Raw genomic sequence first — 15,126 nt, 5'->3', positions numbered from 1 at the left:
CGTCTCTACTAAAAATACAAAAAAAAGTAGCCAGGCATGGTGGTGAGTGCCTGTAGTCTCAGCTACTCGGGAGGCTGAGGCAGGAGAATGGCATGAACATGGGAGGCGGAGCTTGCAGTGAGCCGAGATCGTGCCACTGCACTCCAGCCTGGATAACAGAGTCTCAAATAAAAAAAAAAAAGAAGAAGAAAAAGAAAAAAAAGTCATTAAATAGACAATCTCTCTCATTTACCCCACTCCCCACCCCTTAAGTGGTCCAGAATTATCTAGCTCCAGCTTGACTGCAACTTAAGGCCACCATACCTCCCTGGAAGATCCATTTAGGTTTCTTTGATCTCATTCCAGAATTTACCTATTCAAATGCAAGGAAGCATGACATCGTATCATTTTTCTTTCACACAAAAGTAACATATTATGAACACTACACGACTGCTTCCTTTCTTTCTTCCTGGCAAGCTTCCCCTAACAGAACTTAAGAAGCACTCTCATTCTTTTTTTTTTTTTTTTTTGAGATGGAGTCGCTCTCTATCGCCCAGGCTCGAGTGCAGTGGCGAGCAATGTCAGCTGACTGCAACCTTGCTTCCTGGGCTTAAGTGATCTTCCCACCTCAGCCTCCTGAGCAGCTGGGATTACAAGCATGCGCCACCATTCCTGGCTGGTTTTTGTATTTTTTTTTTTTGTTTTGAGACGGAGTTTCGCTCTTGTTGCCCAGGCTGGAGTGCAATGGGGCAATCTCGGCTCACTGCAACCTCTGCCTCCTGGGCTTGAGTGGGTCTCCTGCCTCGGGCTCCCAAGTAGCTGGGATTACAGGTGCACGCTACCACTCCCGGCTAATTTTTTGTATTTAGTAGAGATGGGGTTTCGCCATGTTGGTCAGGCTGGTCTTGAACTCCTGACCTCAAGTGATCTGCCTGCCTTGGCCTCCCAAAGTGCTGGCCGTGCCTGGCTTTCACTTTTTTTTTTTTTTTTTTTTGAGATGGAGTCTCGCTCTGCCACCCGGGCTGGAATGCAGTGGCCGGATCTCAGCTCACTTCAGCTCACTGCAAGCTCCGCCTCCCGGGTTCACGCCATTCTCCTGCCTCAGCCTCCCGAGTAGCTGGGACTACAGGCGCCCGCCACCACGCCCGGCTAGTTTTTTGTATTTTTTAGTAGAGACGGGGTTTCACTGTGTTAGCCAGGATAGTCTCGAACTCCTGACCTCGTGATCCACCCGTCTCGGCCTCCCAAAGTGCTGGGATTACAGGCTTGAGCCACCGTGCCCGGCCTACTCTTTTTTTTTTTTTTTTTAACAGTTGTATGATATTCCATTTACATTTGTAGTTTATTTAAATAGCCTCCCACTGGTGAACACTTGGACTGTTCCACTGTTCTGCTATTACAAAATCACACACCAGGAAAATAAATCTTACACTTTGTCTGTCACTTTGAATATTAGATCTGGGCTTTGAAGTGCTTAGCTGAAAAGGTGAGGAGTTGGATAAGAAGACACTGAAGTGTCCAGTCCTGGAGTTTTAATGAGAGATGGAAATGGCGAGAGGCCAGGGGTAAAGGTGGGCTCTGGGACCCTGTTGTCTATTGTCTGAATTTAGGTCTTGCCTCTTTTCCCAGAGTGACCTTTGACAAGCCACCTAACCCCTGTCCCTTGGCCTCAATCTCTCATTTGGTAAAATGAGGAAGAAAGTTGGGTTGACCAGTCTTTTCTGGCTCTGATGTGGCCTCAGGGGTGTGGAGACTTGGGGGCAGTCCAGAAAGGGACTCACGCATACACCCATCCCTGGTGGCACAGGTCTCGATTGTCCGCAGCACGACCATCACCCTGACACCCAGCGCAGAAACAGATGTGTCCCTGGTCTACCGTGGCTTCATCTACCCAATGCTGCCTGGAGGGCCAGGTGGGCCAGGGTCTGAGGACGTGGCTGTGTGGGCCCGGGCCCAGCGCCTACACGTTCTGGCCCGGATGGCCCGTGGCCCTGACACAGAGAACATGGTGAGGCTGCCTGGGACATTCAGGGGGGTGTTTATGGTAAATATGGGAGCTAGGGGTGTGGTACAGGGCATCTGTGGTAATTTGAAGGTTCTGGGGGAGGACTGGGGAGAAATCAGAGGCAGGAGATGGATTTTTTTGTGTGTGTGTGAGACAGTCTCACTGTGTTGTCTAGGCTGGAGTGCGATGGCGCGATCTTGACTTACTGCTACCTCCCCCTCCCAGGTTCAAGCAATTCTCCGGCCTCAGCCTCCTGAGTAGCTGGGATTACAGACATGCACCATCATGCCCGGCTAATTTTTTTGCATTTTAAGTAGAGATGGGGTTTCACTATGTTGGCCAGGCTGGTTTGGAACTCCTGACCTCAGATGATCTGCCTGCCTCAGCCTCCCAAAGTGCTGGGATTATAGGCGTGAGCCACTGCGCCCGGCTGGGGATGGATCTTTAGTAGAGGAGGGAGGGTGCTGAGGTTTTCAATTGTGAGCAGAATTTGAGGGAAACTTTGAAGGAGATGAGGAAGGTCTGAGTCAGACCTGAAAGGCCCCTGAAGGCCGGGTGTGGAGGTATACACCTATAATCCCAGCCCTTTGGGAGGTAGGGGCAGGTGGATTGCCTGAACCCAGGAGTTTGGGACCAGTCTGGGAAACATGGTGAGACATCATCTATCCAAAAAATACAAAAATTAGCTGGCCATGGTGGCATGCACCTGTAGTCCCAGCTATTTGGGAGGCTGAGGTGGGAGGATCACTTGAACCTGGGAAGTTGAGGCTGCAGTGAGCCATGATCGTGTCACTGCACTCCAGCCTGGGTGATGGAATGAGACCCTGTCTCAAAAAAAAAAAAAGCCCCTGAGGAGGAGGAGGGTCCCTGGGGGTCTCACCTCAGAGGTTCTCAGGATCTAAGGAGCTCTGAGGCCCTCTTCTTAGGAGGGGGTGGGGTGCAGTGTGGGTTCGGAGGTATCGGGGTCTGAGGAAGGAATGAGAAGGGTTCTGAGGCCCCTGCCTGTCACTCACCCCTACCCCAGGAGGAGGTGGGGCGCTGGGTAGCTCATCAGGAGAAGGAGACGCGGCAGCTGCAGCGCCCTGGGTCTGCTCGCCTCTTCCCCCTGCCCGGGCGGGACCACAAGTATGCAGTAGAGATCCGGGGCCAGCTGAACGGCTCGGCAGGCCCTGGGCACAGCGAGCTCACTCTGCTGTGGGATCGGACTGGTGTGCCAGGAGGCAGCGTGAGTACCCAGGACCCACCTCCAACCCTAGCCACAGGCCCCAGCTTCAGATCACTTGAGCTTTCTGAACGCCAGGTCGAAAACTCTGAAATCCCTGGATTCTGGCCTCGGACTATTTAACTCTTGGCCTCTGAACTCTGAACCTCCCCTTGAACCCTGTGGCCCCTGACCTCTGCCCATAGACCCTGACCTGATCCCATAGTTTGACCCTCGTCTTCTGACTCCTCACCCTTGACCCTGCTGACCCTGACCTCTGCCCTCCATACTTTGACCTGTAATAATCTCCAGATTCCTCCAGACCCTAGACCTCTACTGATTTCCTAAATCCTGACTTCCTATGTGCCTGAGCTCTCAACCTGAGTTCCAAACCCTTACTTTCAGTTAGCCCCAGACTCTGACCCCTGCCCCAGACCTTGACTGCTGCCCCTCCTGTGACCCCTTCCCCAGGAGATCTCCTTCTTCTTCCTGGAGCCCTACCGCTCGTCGGCCTGCACCTCCTATTCCTCCTGCCTGGGCTGCTTGGCAGACCAGGGCTGTGGCTGGTGCCTGACCAGTGCCAGCTGCCACCTGCGCCAGGGTGGAGCCCACTGTGGGGATGACAGGGCTGGTGGGTCCCTGCTGGTGCTGGTGCCTACCCTCTGCCCACTCTGCGAGGAGCATCGGGACTGCCATGCCTGCACCCAGGTGCCCGTGGGACCACCAGGGGAGGTCACAAGGTGGAGGCAGCCAGAGCAGACAACAGGCAGCCAAGGGAACCCCTGGTGGGGGGCGTGGGGGAAACAGCAAGGGCTTTTGTCATTGATCAGCAGAGCCTGGTGGGGAGGGTGAGATGGAGCTAGAGAGAGGCACCTGGGAGTCAGGACTCTCCCTGTTGCAGGGGCCAGAGAATGCAACTCCATCCTTTTCCACTAGCGGGGAGTTTCTCAGCACAGGCACTGGAGCCCAGGAGTAGGCCTTCAGGCCTGCCAGCTCCTAGTGATGTCAGGCAGCCCTCGACACCCTGCTTCCTCTTGTTCCCTGGGAGGGTTTGTTTCCTTGTGAGTTAAGGCTCCAGGCTCTCAGTCCTTGCTCTGTCTCAAACAGTGAGGCTTTCTGTTTCTCTCCCCTCACCCCACCACCATCCAGGAGCTCAACAGAAGTCCCAGAATTGTACTTCAGTGGCTCTGGTTGGGCCTTGTGCAGGCTCCTGGGCCAATGACTGGAGTAGAGGGGAGGGAATGTGGCCCCTTGCCCACCTCTGGATCCTGAGGATTGAATCAGCCCCACCCGGACCACACAGAAGGGGCGCTGTTGCCCAAAAGAGAGAGTCGGTGCTGAGCAGGCAGAACTATGGGTGTCTGTGGCTGAAGGGAGGGGTCCAGAGACGCAGGCAGCTGGGGAGGGAGATGGCCTTGCAGGGACAGTCTGCAGAGTGGGGCCGGGGGTGGGATAGGCACTGGGATCCCAAAGGAGATGGCTGAGTGGGGTTTTGACTCCTCTGCCCAACTGACCCCCAGGACCCCTTCTGTGAGTGGCATCAGAGCACCAACCGCAAAGGAGACGCGGCATGCAGCCGGCGGGGCCGGGGTCGGGGTGCCATAAAGAGTCCAGAGGAGTGTCCCCCACTCTGCAACCAGTGAGTCTGGCTGGGTCCAGGGAGTGGGTGGGTGGATGCGCCCGTGGATGTGGGCTGGCTGTGGAGTGACCTGGCCACCCGCTTCCCGCCCCAGGCGACTGACCTGTGAGGACTGCCTGGCCAACTCAAGCCAGTGCGCCTGGTGCCAGTCTACCCACACCTGCTTCCTGTTTGCCGCCTACCTGGCCCGGTACCCACATGGGGGCTGTCGAGGCTGGGATGACAGGTACGGTCCCTGGGGCAGGGTTAACAGAGGAAGATCCCCACCAGCAAGGGGCCGGGGCTCTGACCCCCACCCCTGCCATCCTGCAGTGTGCACTCGGAGCCACGGTGCCGGAGCTGCGATGGCTTCCTGACCTGCCACGAGTGTCTGCAGAGCCACGAGTGTGGCTGGTGTGGCAATGAGGACAACCCCACACTGGGACGGTGAGCCCAGGCAGGTGGGTGGGCAGGGTGCCCGGCTGTGTCCTTCCTCCATGACCGGTCATTCTAATAGCCTCTTTCCTTCTCTGCCCTCTTGCCCTGACCCCATCCCATGGCCACCTTCCCTTTTCCGTATTTTTTTTCTGTTGTTTATTTTACCCTCCCGCTCTTTTTTCTCAATTTTTCCTCCTTTGCTGGGTCTCCGCGACTCGTTTTCTTTGTCCTTGTCTGTTTCTGTCTCTCTGCTCTCCTTTTCACTGCATCTCCATCTATGTCTCTCTTCTGTCTTCCAAAATTGTTTTTGTCTTCGACTTCTCCTGGTTTCTGTGTCTGTCTTTCCAAATCTATATTTTCGTCCCTCTCCTTGCGATTGGCCTCCTCTCTCCCTGTCATTGTTTCTATGTATGGCTCCTGTTTCTATGTTGTCCCCTGCTTCTTCACTCTCTCACCCCACAGGTGCCTACAGGGGGACTTCTCAGGGCCCCTCGGTGGGGGTAACTGCTCCCTGTGGGTGGGGGAGGGCCTGGGGCTTCCCGTGGCCCTCCCTGCCCGCTGGGCATATGCCCGCTGTCCTGACGTGGATGAGTGTCGCCTGGGCCTGGCCCGGTGCCATCCGCGGGCGACCTGCCTGAACACGCCCCTCAGCTACGAGTGTCACTGCCAGCGGGGCTACCAGGGTGATGGCATCTCACACTGCAACCGCACGTGAGTGAGGCAGGGGTTGCTATGGAGATGTTGCCCCAGGCTGGGGCACATGGAGGTGGAGGGAGGAAGCCATCATGGCACTGGGTCCCTTCCTGTGGAACCAGCATCCCCAGTTAGCCAGGGGTTTACCTTGCACACTAGGTCCTCGTTAGAGTGACAGGGTCCCCAGTGTAACCCTGGTTACCATGGAAACAGGGCACCCATAGGCTGTGGGCCGTAGTCTTCAGCGTTGCCATGGAGGCAGAGGACGTAGTTGAAAGAGGTTTTCACAGTGGTGCTATGTGGTTGCTATAGAGACAGGCATGGTGATGCATGGAGTTACCTTGGAGACAGGGTCACCCACGTAGCGCAAAACCATGGAAACAGCCAGTGGCTTTGATGGTGTCATGAGGTGGGTGGAGGTGATGAGGTGCTTTAGGGGCTCTGGGCCTGCCTGGCGCTTTCCCCACCCCCAACACGGCCCCTCAGGTGCTTGGAGGACTGTGGCCATGGTGTGTGCAGCGGCCCCCCGGACTTCACCTGCGTGTGTGACCTGGGCTGGACATCAGACCTGCCCCCGCCCACACCTGCCCCGGGTCCCCCAGCCCCCCGCTGCTCCCGGGACTGTGGCTGCAGCTTCCACAGCCACTGCCGCAAGCGGGGCCCTGGCTTCTGCGACGAGTGCCAGGGTGAGCAGCCCTTGTCCCAGCCCCAGCCTGGACCCAGGGAGCCTCCTCCCTTCTTGGGGCTCCAGCTTGCTCTTCTTGGAGGAGGCCTCAGTGTCCCCTCATGCAGCTCTGGGTCCCCTGCCCCATTGCTGTTCCTGACTCAAACAGGTTTCAGTGCCACCCATCACTCTGGCTGGGCTTCACTTCCCCCTCTTGGGACTTGCTGTTTACCCTGATCTGGGTCTTGGTTTCTCACCTTTGAAGCAGCTGGGTGGGGTCAGGGTTTAGCTGACCCAGTAGGCCTGGGCCTGTTGCCACCCTTGACTTGACTCTGTCCCACCTGCTGGGGCCTCCACAGACTGGACATGGGGAGAGCACTGCGAACGATGCCGGCCCGGCAGCTTTGGCAATGCCACCGGCTCTCGGGGCTGCCGGCCCTGCCAGTGCAATGGGCACGGGGACCCACGCCGTGGCCACTGCGACAACCTCAGTGGGCTCTGCTTCTGCCAGGACCACACCGAGGGTGCCCACTGCCAGCTCTGCTCCCCAGGCTATTATGGGGATCCCCGGTGAGCCAGTGGGCCAGCCAGGGCTAGGTAGGGTGTGCTTGGGGATACAGTAGGGAGGGGCAGGACTGGTCTGACACTAGCTCTTCTCCATCTCCCCAGGGCCGGTGGTTCCTGCTTCCGGGAGTGTGGAGGTCGCGCCCTCCTCACCAATGTGTCCTCAGTGGCACTGGGCTCACGCCGGGTCGGGGGGCTGCTGCCTCCAGGTGGCGGGGCTGCGAGAGCCGGGCCTGGCCTGTCCTATTGTGTGTGGGTTGTCTCAGCCACTGAGGAGCTACAGCCCTGTGCTCCCGGAACCCTCTGTCCCCCACTCACCCTCACCTTCTCCCCCGACAGCAGCACCCCCTGCACGGTGAGCACTGAGGAAACAAGGGTTCAGGCCCATGAGCCAGAACCATGTCCCCTGACCCAGCCTGCATCCCCAGACCCTGACCCCAGTGTTGCTTGTTTGTTTGTTTGTTTGTTTTTGTTTTTTTAATCCTTCAAAACCCAAACTCCTCCTCAGATCCCCAGCGCTTTGTTCCTAGGCCCACAGACAGACCCTCCCATTTCCCAGATAGCTTCCTGTTTCCTCAACTCCCATCTCCAGTTCTCCAGATCCTCAGTCTCCCCATTCCCAGACCAGGAATGGTAAATTGTTACACCTTGTGCACCAACTCTGATTGACTGGTACTGACTGCCAGGAGCTGCATGTGGAGAAAGAGGCTTAATGCAAGAGGTGCCTGATAGATGAGCCATGTCTACTTTGGACACAGGAAGGGGAGTGGTTGCCTCCCTGCCACAGTTTGACAGTCTCCCCTGGATGTTCAAACAGCCCATTTCCCAGTCTCAGATTGCCTCCCCTCTTGAACCTCTCCTTCTCCCAGACTCCAGGTGCCCTCGTTCTCATCCTCATTGTCTCCTAATCCTCGATTCTGCACCCCTCTAGCTGAGCTACGTCCTGGCCTTTGATGGATTCCCACGCTTCCTGGACACTGGTGTTGTCCAGTCGGACCGCAGCCTCATAGCTGCCTTCTGCGGCCAGCGACGGGACAGACCCCTCACTGTTCAGGCCCTGTCTGGTACGGGGGCTAGGGGAAGTGGGACCTCTTAGTCCTGGGCTATGTATCCCTTGCCCCCGAACTCATCATCTGAAGTGGGCACAGGACCCAGGTCTGCCACTGCTTGTGGGGTGGTGTAGTCCCTCACCATCTCTGGACCTCCTTGTCCTTAGTTGAGAGGAAAATAGGATTGTGCTGGCTGAGCTACGTCTGCAGAGAGAAAGGCTGAATGAGACATGTCTCTGGGGCACATAGAATGTGGCTGGTGTGAGGACCCCACACCACTCACTCTTTCCAGCTAGTCTGGAGTGTAGTAGCGCAATCTCAACTCACTGCAACGTCTGCCTCCCGGGCTCCAGCGATTCTCCTGCCTCAGCCTCCCAAGTAGCTGGGATTACAGGCATATGCCACCATGCCTGGCTACTTTTTGTATTTTTAGTAGAGATGGGGTTTCACCATGTTGGACAGCCTGGTCTTGAACTCCTGACCTCAAGTGATTCGCCCACCTTGGCCTCCCAAAGTGCTGGGATTACAGGCATAAGCCACTGCACCCGGCCTATATATATAACTTTATTGAGGCATATTTTATTTTATTTTATTTTTTATTTTTTATTTTTTGAGATGGAGTCTTGCTCTGCCACCCAGGCTGGAGTGCAGTGGCTGGATCTCAGCTCACTGCAAGCTCCGCCTCCCGGGTTTACACCATTCTCCTGCCTCAGCCTCCCGAGTAGCTGGGACTACAGGCGCCCGCCTCGTCGCCCGGCTAGTTTTTTGTATTTTTAAGTAGTGACAGGGTTTCACCGTATTAGCCAGGATGGTCTCGATCTCCTGACCTCGTGATCCACCCGTCTCGGCCTCCCAAAGTGCTGGGATTACAGGCTTGAGCCACCGCGCCCTGCGAGGCATATTTTATATATAGTAACATATCAAGTAATTCCTGTCCCACCTGCCCCTAAATCACTATCTTTTCTAAAGAGATCCAGTCTTATGTAAGGGCAGTAGGAGTTGTAGAAGGTTTGGAGCTTGCTGAGGACAGGGCCCAATTCACGTTTTGAGGATCACTGGGCCACCGTGAGTGGGGAGTGTAGGCAGCCAGGAGGACCAGTAGGGGATGGGTACCAGTGTCCAGGTGAGACGGGACTTGGGCTTGGATAGCAGCTCAGGAGGTAGCTATCAGTTGGTAAGAGATTTAGGCTTGAAGATCAATCTTGATGGGTTGGCCGAGGGAGGGGTGCAGACTGGTTCATCCTGGTGATGATTATGAATAATATGGTGCCTTCCTTCCCTGCCCAGTCACACTGGGTTTTCTCAGCATCTGGGGTTGGATGGGGCCAGGAGTGTGGCTTTGCTGCCAGCCTCTGGCCTCTCTCCCCACAGGGCTGCTGGTGCTGCACTGGGAGGCCAATGGCTCCTCATCCTGGGGCTTCAATGCTTCGGTGGGCTCCGCCCGCTGTGGGTCAGGGGGCCCTGGGAGCTGCCCAGTCCCCCAGGAATGCGTGCCCCAGGACGGTGCTGCAGGTGCGGGGCTCTGCCAATGTCCTCAAGGCTGGGCTGGCCCACACTGCCGGATGGCTCTGTGTCCTGAGAACTGCAATGCCCACACTGGGGCAGGAACTTGTAACCAGGTACAGGTGGGAGAGGTCAAGCCTGGTGGGACAGGGCTGGTGATCAGGGCTCCCCTGAGTCCCTTGTCATCCCCCAGAGCCTGGGTGTGTGCATCTGTGCCGAAGGCTTCGGGGGCCCTGACTGTGCCACCAAGTTGGATGGCGGGCAGCTGGTTTGGGAGACCCTCATGGACAGCCGCCTCTCAGCCGTGAGTTGCGGGTACCCGCTGTCTAGGGATGATTGCCCCCAGGTCGTTCTCCCACCTCCACTCTTGGTACCACCCCTACACCCTACACCCAGGCCTGGCACTTTGTCCTGACCCTAGCCTGATCCCTGACGTCCCTACCCACCCCTAGGACACTGCCAGCCGCTTCCTGCACCGCCTGGGCCACACCATGGTGGAGGGACCTGATGCCACCTTGTGGATGTTTGGGGGCCTGGGCCTACCCCAGGGGCTGCTGGGAAACCTGTACAGGTGAGGACTGCCCTAGGCAGGTGGGATTCGCAAATGAGAGAAGGTCACCTCGGGATGCTAAGAGTCACCTCAGAGGAGTGCAGAAAAGCCTCTAAGGTAAAGGACAGCCCAAAGGATGCTGGGACAGTTGTCACAGGAGGCTCACCCGGGGACACTTGGTGACCAGGGTACTTCTTTAGGTGATGCTACCCCAGGGAATGGTGAGAGGACTGTCAGAGGAAGGTCACCCCACGGGATGCAGGGACATCTGTCAGGCAGGGTCACCTTGAAGGATGCTGAGATGACTATAATGAGGCTGCTTTTTTGCACCCTGGCCCCAGGTACTCAGTGAGTGAGCGGCGGTGGACACAGATGCTGGCGGGAGCTGAGGACGGGGGCCCAGGCCCATCGCCCCGCTCCTTCCATGCAGCTGCATATGTGCCCGCTGGCCGTGGCGCCATGTATCTGCTGGGGGGACTCACCGCTGGGGGTGTCACCTGTGATTTCTGGGTCCTCAACCTCACCACTCTGCAATGGCGGCAGGAGAAGGTGAGCAACTCTCCCCAGCCCACTCCCCAGCCCTTCTGCTGGGCCCTGACAGAGACAGCTGTGGTAGCTCCTGCCAGCTTCACTCCCAGAGGAAACAGAAGCCCTGGACTTGAACTTCCTCGGCCATCCTGGGGCACACTGTTGTCCCGAGCCAGTCCTGGGCTGGGACACAGCTTCACTCAGCAGCAGAGAGAGGCCAGGGGAGCAAGGGCTTCCCAAAGCCACACTTCCCAAAGCCACACCAGGCTTGAGCAGGTGGAAATGCCAAGGGGCCCACTGTGCACCTGCCAGGACCCAGGCTGGTCTGACTGGCCCCTGGGGGGTCATTCCTTCCTTAGTACTTCAGGGAGGACTCTGGGGGGCTGAGGATCGCTTCTACCCACAAGGTGACCCCTGACCTCTAGCCCCATCAGTGACCTTGGCCCTCCATCCCTCAGGCCCCCCAGACCGTGGAGCTGCCAGCCGTAGCTGGTCACACCCTTACTGCCCGCCGAGCCCTATCTCTGCTCCTGGTGGGCGGTTATTCCCCGGAAAATGGCTTCAACCAGCAGTTGCTTGAGTACCAGCTGGCGACCGGCACCTGGGTGTCAGGAGCCCAGAGCGGGACACCCCCCACAGGTGGGGCTGGGGACCGGGAGGGGACAGCTCCCATGGACCTCCCGGGCATCCAGGCTTCCTGTGGGCTCTCCGTCCACTCCTGTGTTCTGTGGCCACCTATTTCCCTCTCTTTCCTGCCCCACGCAGATTCTCAGGACCCCCTCTTGAATGCTCATGTTCTCTGTCTGTCCTTCCCAGACTCCATAATTAACTGCCCACTCCTGGCCACATGTGGCCACCATCCCCCGCCCCCAGGCTCTGAGCTCCCTGCTCCTCAGGGTTTCTTCCTCAATCTCACCTCCTTTCTTTGATCATTGACCCTAGACATTCTGGATGCCCTGTCTCCCTCCCGAGAGCCTGGTAGAACTTCCTGCCAGTTGAGGACTCCCTTCTCTTTCCCAGAGTCTCTAGTGATTGTCTGTTCGAACCCAAGTGAGAGGGATGGGTGGAGAGGGGCTCCCAGGCCTCCAGCCTCAGTGGTCGCTGAACAGGGGGACCGGGAGGTCAGCGGGATCAGTGCTGTTGTCAGCCCCTCCCCCAGCCTGTCACCTTGCCCCCCACCAGGTCTCTACGGTCACTCTGCCGTCTACCATGAGGCCACCGACTCCCTCTACGTGTTTGGGGGGTTCCGATTCCATGTGGAGCTGGCGGCCCCATCCCCCGAGCTCTACTCCCTGCACTGTCCTGACCGCACCTGGAGCCTGCTGGCCCCTTCTCAGGGGGCAAAGGTCAGAAAAGAGGCCCAGACCCATGGGTGTATGGGGCAGGAGGGAGGGGCCCTCTTTCCCAGTGCCCCAGGGACTGGCTCCATCCCGGATTCCTGCTTCCCCTCCTTTCTGTGTTCCCTAACTAAGCTGATACCCCCACATCTCCCCTGCTTCCATTCCTGATTTGGAGGAGAGAACCCGAGGCCGGGAGGTCAGAGGCATGAGCTCTGCCCAGCTCTGTCCTGACTTGGTGTGGCCCTGGCAGGCCCCTTCCTCGTCCTGGGTTTTTCCACTCATACAAAGCAGGACTGAGCCTTCAAGGCCAAGGAGAATGTGTGTGGGAGGGCAGGGAGCCCTGTCTGCACTGGTTAGAGAGGCTGGTGGTTTCAGTCTACACGTTTCCAAGCCCGTCTTGGGAGCAAGGGGCTAGAAGCATGAGACTTGAGCCTCACCCCCAGGATGTCCCCACTGTCTCTAGGGAGACTGTGTGAGGAATGTGGGTGGCTCATCTCAAGGGGTCTGGGCTAAGTTCCTAGTGAGCAGCCTGGGTCATGGGGGTTCCGGGAACTCAGGAAGGAGATGGTTCTGTGGGCTGCTCTTGCCGGCACAGGAGGTTTCCTGGAGGAAATCTCACCTTACCTAAAGGAGGTGAGATTTGATGAGAGTTAGGATTGGGTGGGCTGCGGGGGGCAGGTAGAGAAGTGCAGGGGTGACTGGAGGGCTCCGAGGGAGCAGAGGACAGCTCTGACAGGCTGTCCTGCCCGCCCCCCCACCCCGTCTCCCCAACAGCCCCGTCCCCGGCTTTTCCATGCCTCAGCCCTGTTAGGGGACACCATGGTGGTTCTTGGGGGGCGCTCGGACCCTGACGAGTTCAGCAGCGACGTTCTGCTCTACCAAGTCAACTGCAATACCTGGCTTCTGCCCGACCTCACCCGTAAGTCCCCATTGTGGCTCCCAGGAGGCTGAGGGACATTCAGGAGGAGCCCCATACCCGTCCTGGGACTCCCACTCCTCAGGAGTCACTGGGCCCCTGTAGACCCACTGGCAGAGCTCCCTTCTTTCTGTATTATCTAAACACCAGGAGATGCCCTCCTTCCTTTTTTTTTCTTAGAGAAGTTTATTTTTTATTCTGACTGTAAAAGTAACAATGTTCACTGTATATAATTTGTAAAATAGGAAGGAAAAAAACACCTATAATCCCCCTCTCTAGAGACAACCACTATTAGACATGGGAGTGTTTCCTGCCAGTCTTTGCTGTTCATAGGTTAGAAGTGTGCCTGTCACTTGCCTTTTTATTTCAATGTTGTGAGTGACTATTTTTTTTTTTTCTTTTTTTTTGAGACGGAGTCTCGCTCTGTCGCCCAGGCTGGAGTGCAGTGGCCAGATCTCAGCTCACTGCAAGCTCCGCCTCCCGGGTTTACGACATTCTCCTGCCTCAGCCTCCCGAGTAGCTGGGACTACAGGCGCCCGCCACCTCGCCTGGCTAGTTTTTTGTATTTTTTAGTAGAGACGGGGTTTCACCGGGTTAGCCAGGATGGTCTCGAACTCCTGACCTCGTGATCCGCCCGTCTCGGCCTCCCAAAGTGCTGGGATTACAGGCTTGAGCCACCGCACCCGGCCGTGAGTGACTATTGTGAGTGTGCTTCTGGGTCTGTCTTCTTTTCTTTTTGCTTCTCTCTCTGATCCTTTGTTTCTTTTTCTGTTTTTGTTAGAGGCAGGGTCTCACTCTGTTGCCCAGGCTGGAGTACAGTAATGCTATCTTGGATCACTGTAGCATCTGTCTCCAGGCTCAAGCAAGCAATCCTCCTTCCTCAGCCTCCCGAGTAGCTGAGACTACAGGCACGCCACCAGGCCTGAATAATTTTTTTTTTTTTTTTGTAGAGACAAGTTTTTGCTGTGTTGCCCAGGCTGTTCTTGAACTCCTGGGCCCAAGCAGTCCACCTGCCCCAGCCTCCCAAAGTGCTGGGATTTAATTCCCTTTTTCTCTTAATCTGTCTTTTCCACTACTTCATGTCTCTCTCTCTCTCAGTTTTGTTTTTGAGGATTTAAAAAAATTGAGGTGAAAGTCGCATAACATAAAATTAACCATCTTTTTTTTTTTTTTGAGATGGAGTCTTGCTCTGTCGCCCAGGCTGGAGGGCAGTGGTGCGATCTTGGCTCACTGCAAGCTCCGCCTCCTGGGTTGAGGCCATTCTCCTGCCTCAGCCTCCTGAGTAGCTGGGACTACAGGCACCTGCCACCACGCCCGGCTAATTTTTTGTATTTTTAGTAGAGACGGGGTTTCACTGTGTTGGCCAGGATGGTCTTGGTCTCCTGACTTCATGATCCACCCGCCTTGGCCTTCCAAAGTGCTAGGATTACAGGCATGAGCCACGTGCCCGGTCAGAATTAACCATCTTAAAAATGCATTGGTGGGGCTGGGCATGGTGCTTCACGCCTGTAATCCCAGCACTTCGGGAAGCCGAGGCGGGTGGATCATGAGGTCAGGAGATCGAGACCATCTTGGCTAACACAGTGAAACCCCGTCTGTACTAAAAATACCAAAAAATTAGCTGGGCGTGGTGTTAGTTGCCTGTAGTCCCAGCTACTCAGGAGGCTGAAGCAGGAGAATGGCGTGAACCCGGGAGGCGGAGCTTGCAGTGAGCCGAGATTGCACCACTGCCCTCCAGCCTGGGCGACAGAGCGAGACTCCATCTCAAAAAAAAAAAAAAAAAAATGCATTGGCGGCCTGGCGCAGTGGCTCTCCCTTTTTTTTTTTTTTTTTTTTTTTGCTTGCTATCTCTCCTCATGTGTTTCCTCTCTGTTTCTGCTCTTTTTTTTTTTTTTTTTTTTTTGACACATGGTCTTATTCTGTTGCCCAGGCTGGAGTGCAGTGCACTGCAGCCTCAACCTTCTGGGCTCAAGTGATCCTTCCACTTTAGCCTTCCAAGTAGCTGGGGCCACAGGTGCATACCACCATGCCCCACTAATTTTTTATTGTTTATAGAGATGGGGTCTTTCTATGTTGTC

General features: G+C 56.4%; 1 protein-coding gene across 5 annotated transcripts in view; it reads left to right on the top strand.

Moving 5' to 3' along the window:
• MEGF8 (multiple EGF like domains 8) overlaps nucleotides 1-15,126 on the top strand; it is a 51,736-nt gene that overhangs the window by 19,682 nt on the left and 16,928 nt on the right. For all 5 annotated transcript variants that reach the window (XM_033197586.1, XM_033197594.1, XM_033197600.1 and 2 more), the window contains 18 exons: nucleotides 1,787-1,987; nucleotides 3,009-3,209; nucleotides 3,657-3,893; nucleotides 4,706-4,824; nucleotides 4,919-5,050; nucleotides 5,137-5,250; nucleotides 5,704-5,952; nucleotides 6,421-6,620; nucleotides 6,958-7,168; nucleotides 7,268-7,517; nucleotides 8,094-8,226; nucleotides 9,583-9,830; nucleotides 9,908-10,018; nucleotides 10,167-10,285; nucleotides 10,606-10,813; nucleotides 11,251-11,431; nucleotides 11,975-12,138; nucleotides 12,907-13,051. In XM_033197586.1, the coding sequence (XP_033053477.1) occupies nucleotides 1,787-1,987; nucleotides 3,009-3,209; nucleotides 3,657-3,893; nucleotides 4,706-4,824; nucleotides 4,919-5,050; nucleotides 5,137-5,250; nucleotides 5,704-5,952; nucleotides 6,421-6,620; nucleotides 6,958-7,168; nucleotides 7,268-7,517; nucleotides 8,094-8,226; nucleotides 9,583-9,830; nucleotides 9,908-10,018; nucleotides 10,167-10,285; nucleotides 10,606-10,813; nucleotides 11,251-11,431; nucleotides 11,975-12,138; nucleotides 12,907-13,051 (3,223 nt within the window). The remainder of the gene's footprint in view (nucleotides 1-1,786; nucleotides 1,988-3,008; nucleotides 3,210-3,656; nucleotides 3,894-4,705; nucleotides 4,825-4,918; nucleotides 5,051-5,136; nucleotides 5,251-5,703; nucleotides 5,953-6,420; nucleotides 6,621-6,957; nucleotides 7,169-7,267; nucleotides 7,518-8,093; nucleotides 8,227-9,582; nucleotides 9,831-9,907; nucleotides 10,019-10,166; nucleotides 10,286-10,605; nucleotides 10,814-11,250; nucleotides 11,432-11,974; nucleotides 12,139-12,906; nucleotides 13,052-15,126) is intronic.

Source organism: Trachypithecus francoisi, unplaced genomic scaffold (genome assembly GCF_009764315.1).
Source record: "Trachypithecus francoisi isolate TF-2019V2 unplaced genomic scaffold, Tfra_2.0 Contig01705, whole genome shotgun sequence".
Taxonomy (NCBI): Eukaryota; Metazoa; Chordata; class Mammalia; order Primates; family Cercopithecidae; genus Trachypithecus; species Trachypithecus francoisi.
The sequence above is the reverse complement of the archived record's forward strand: the minus strand, read 5'-3'. Positions and strand labels throughout refer to the sequence as shown.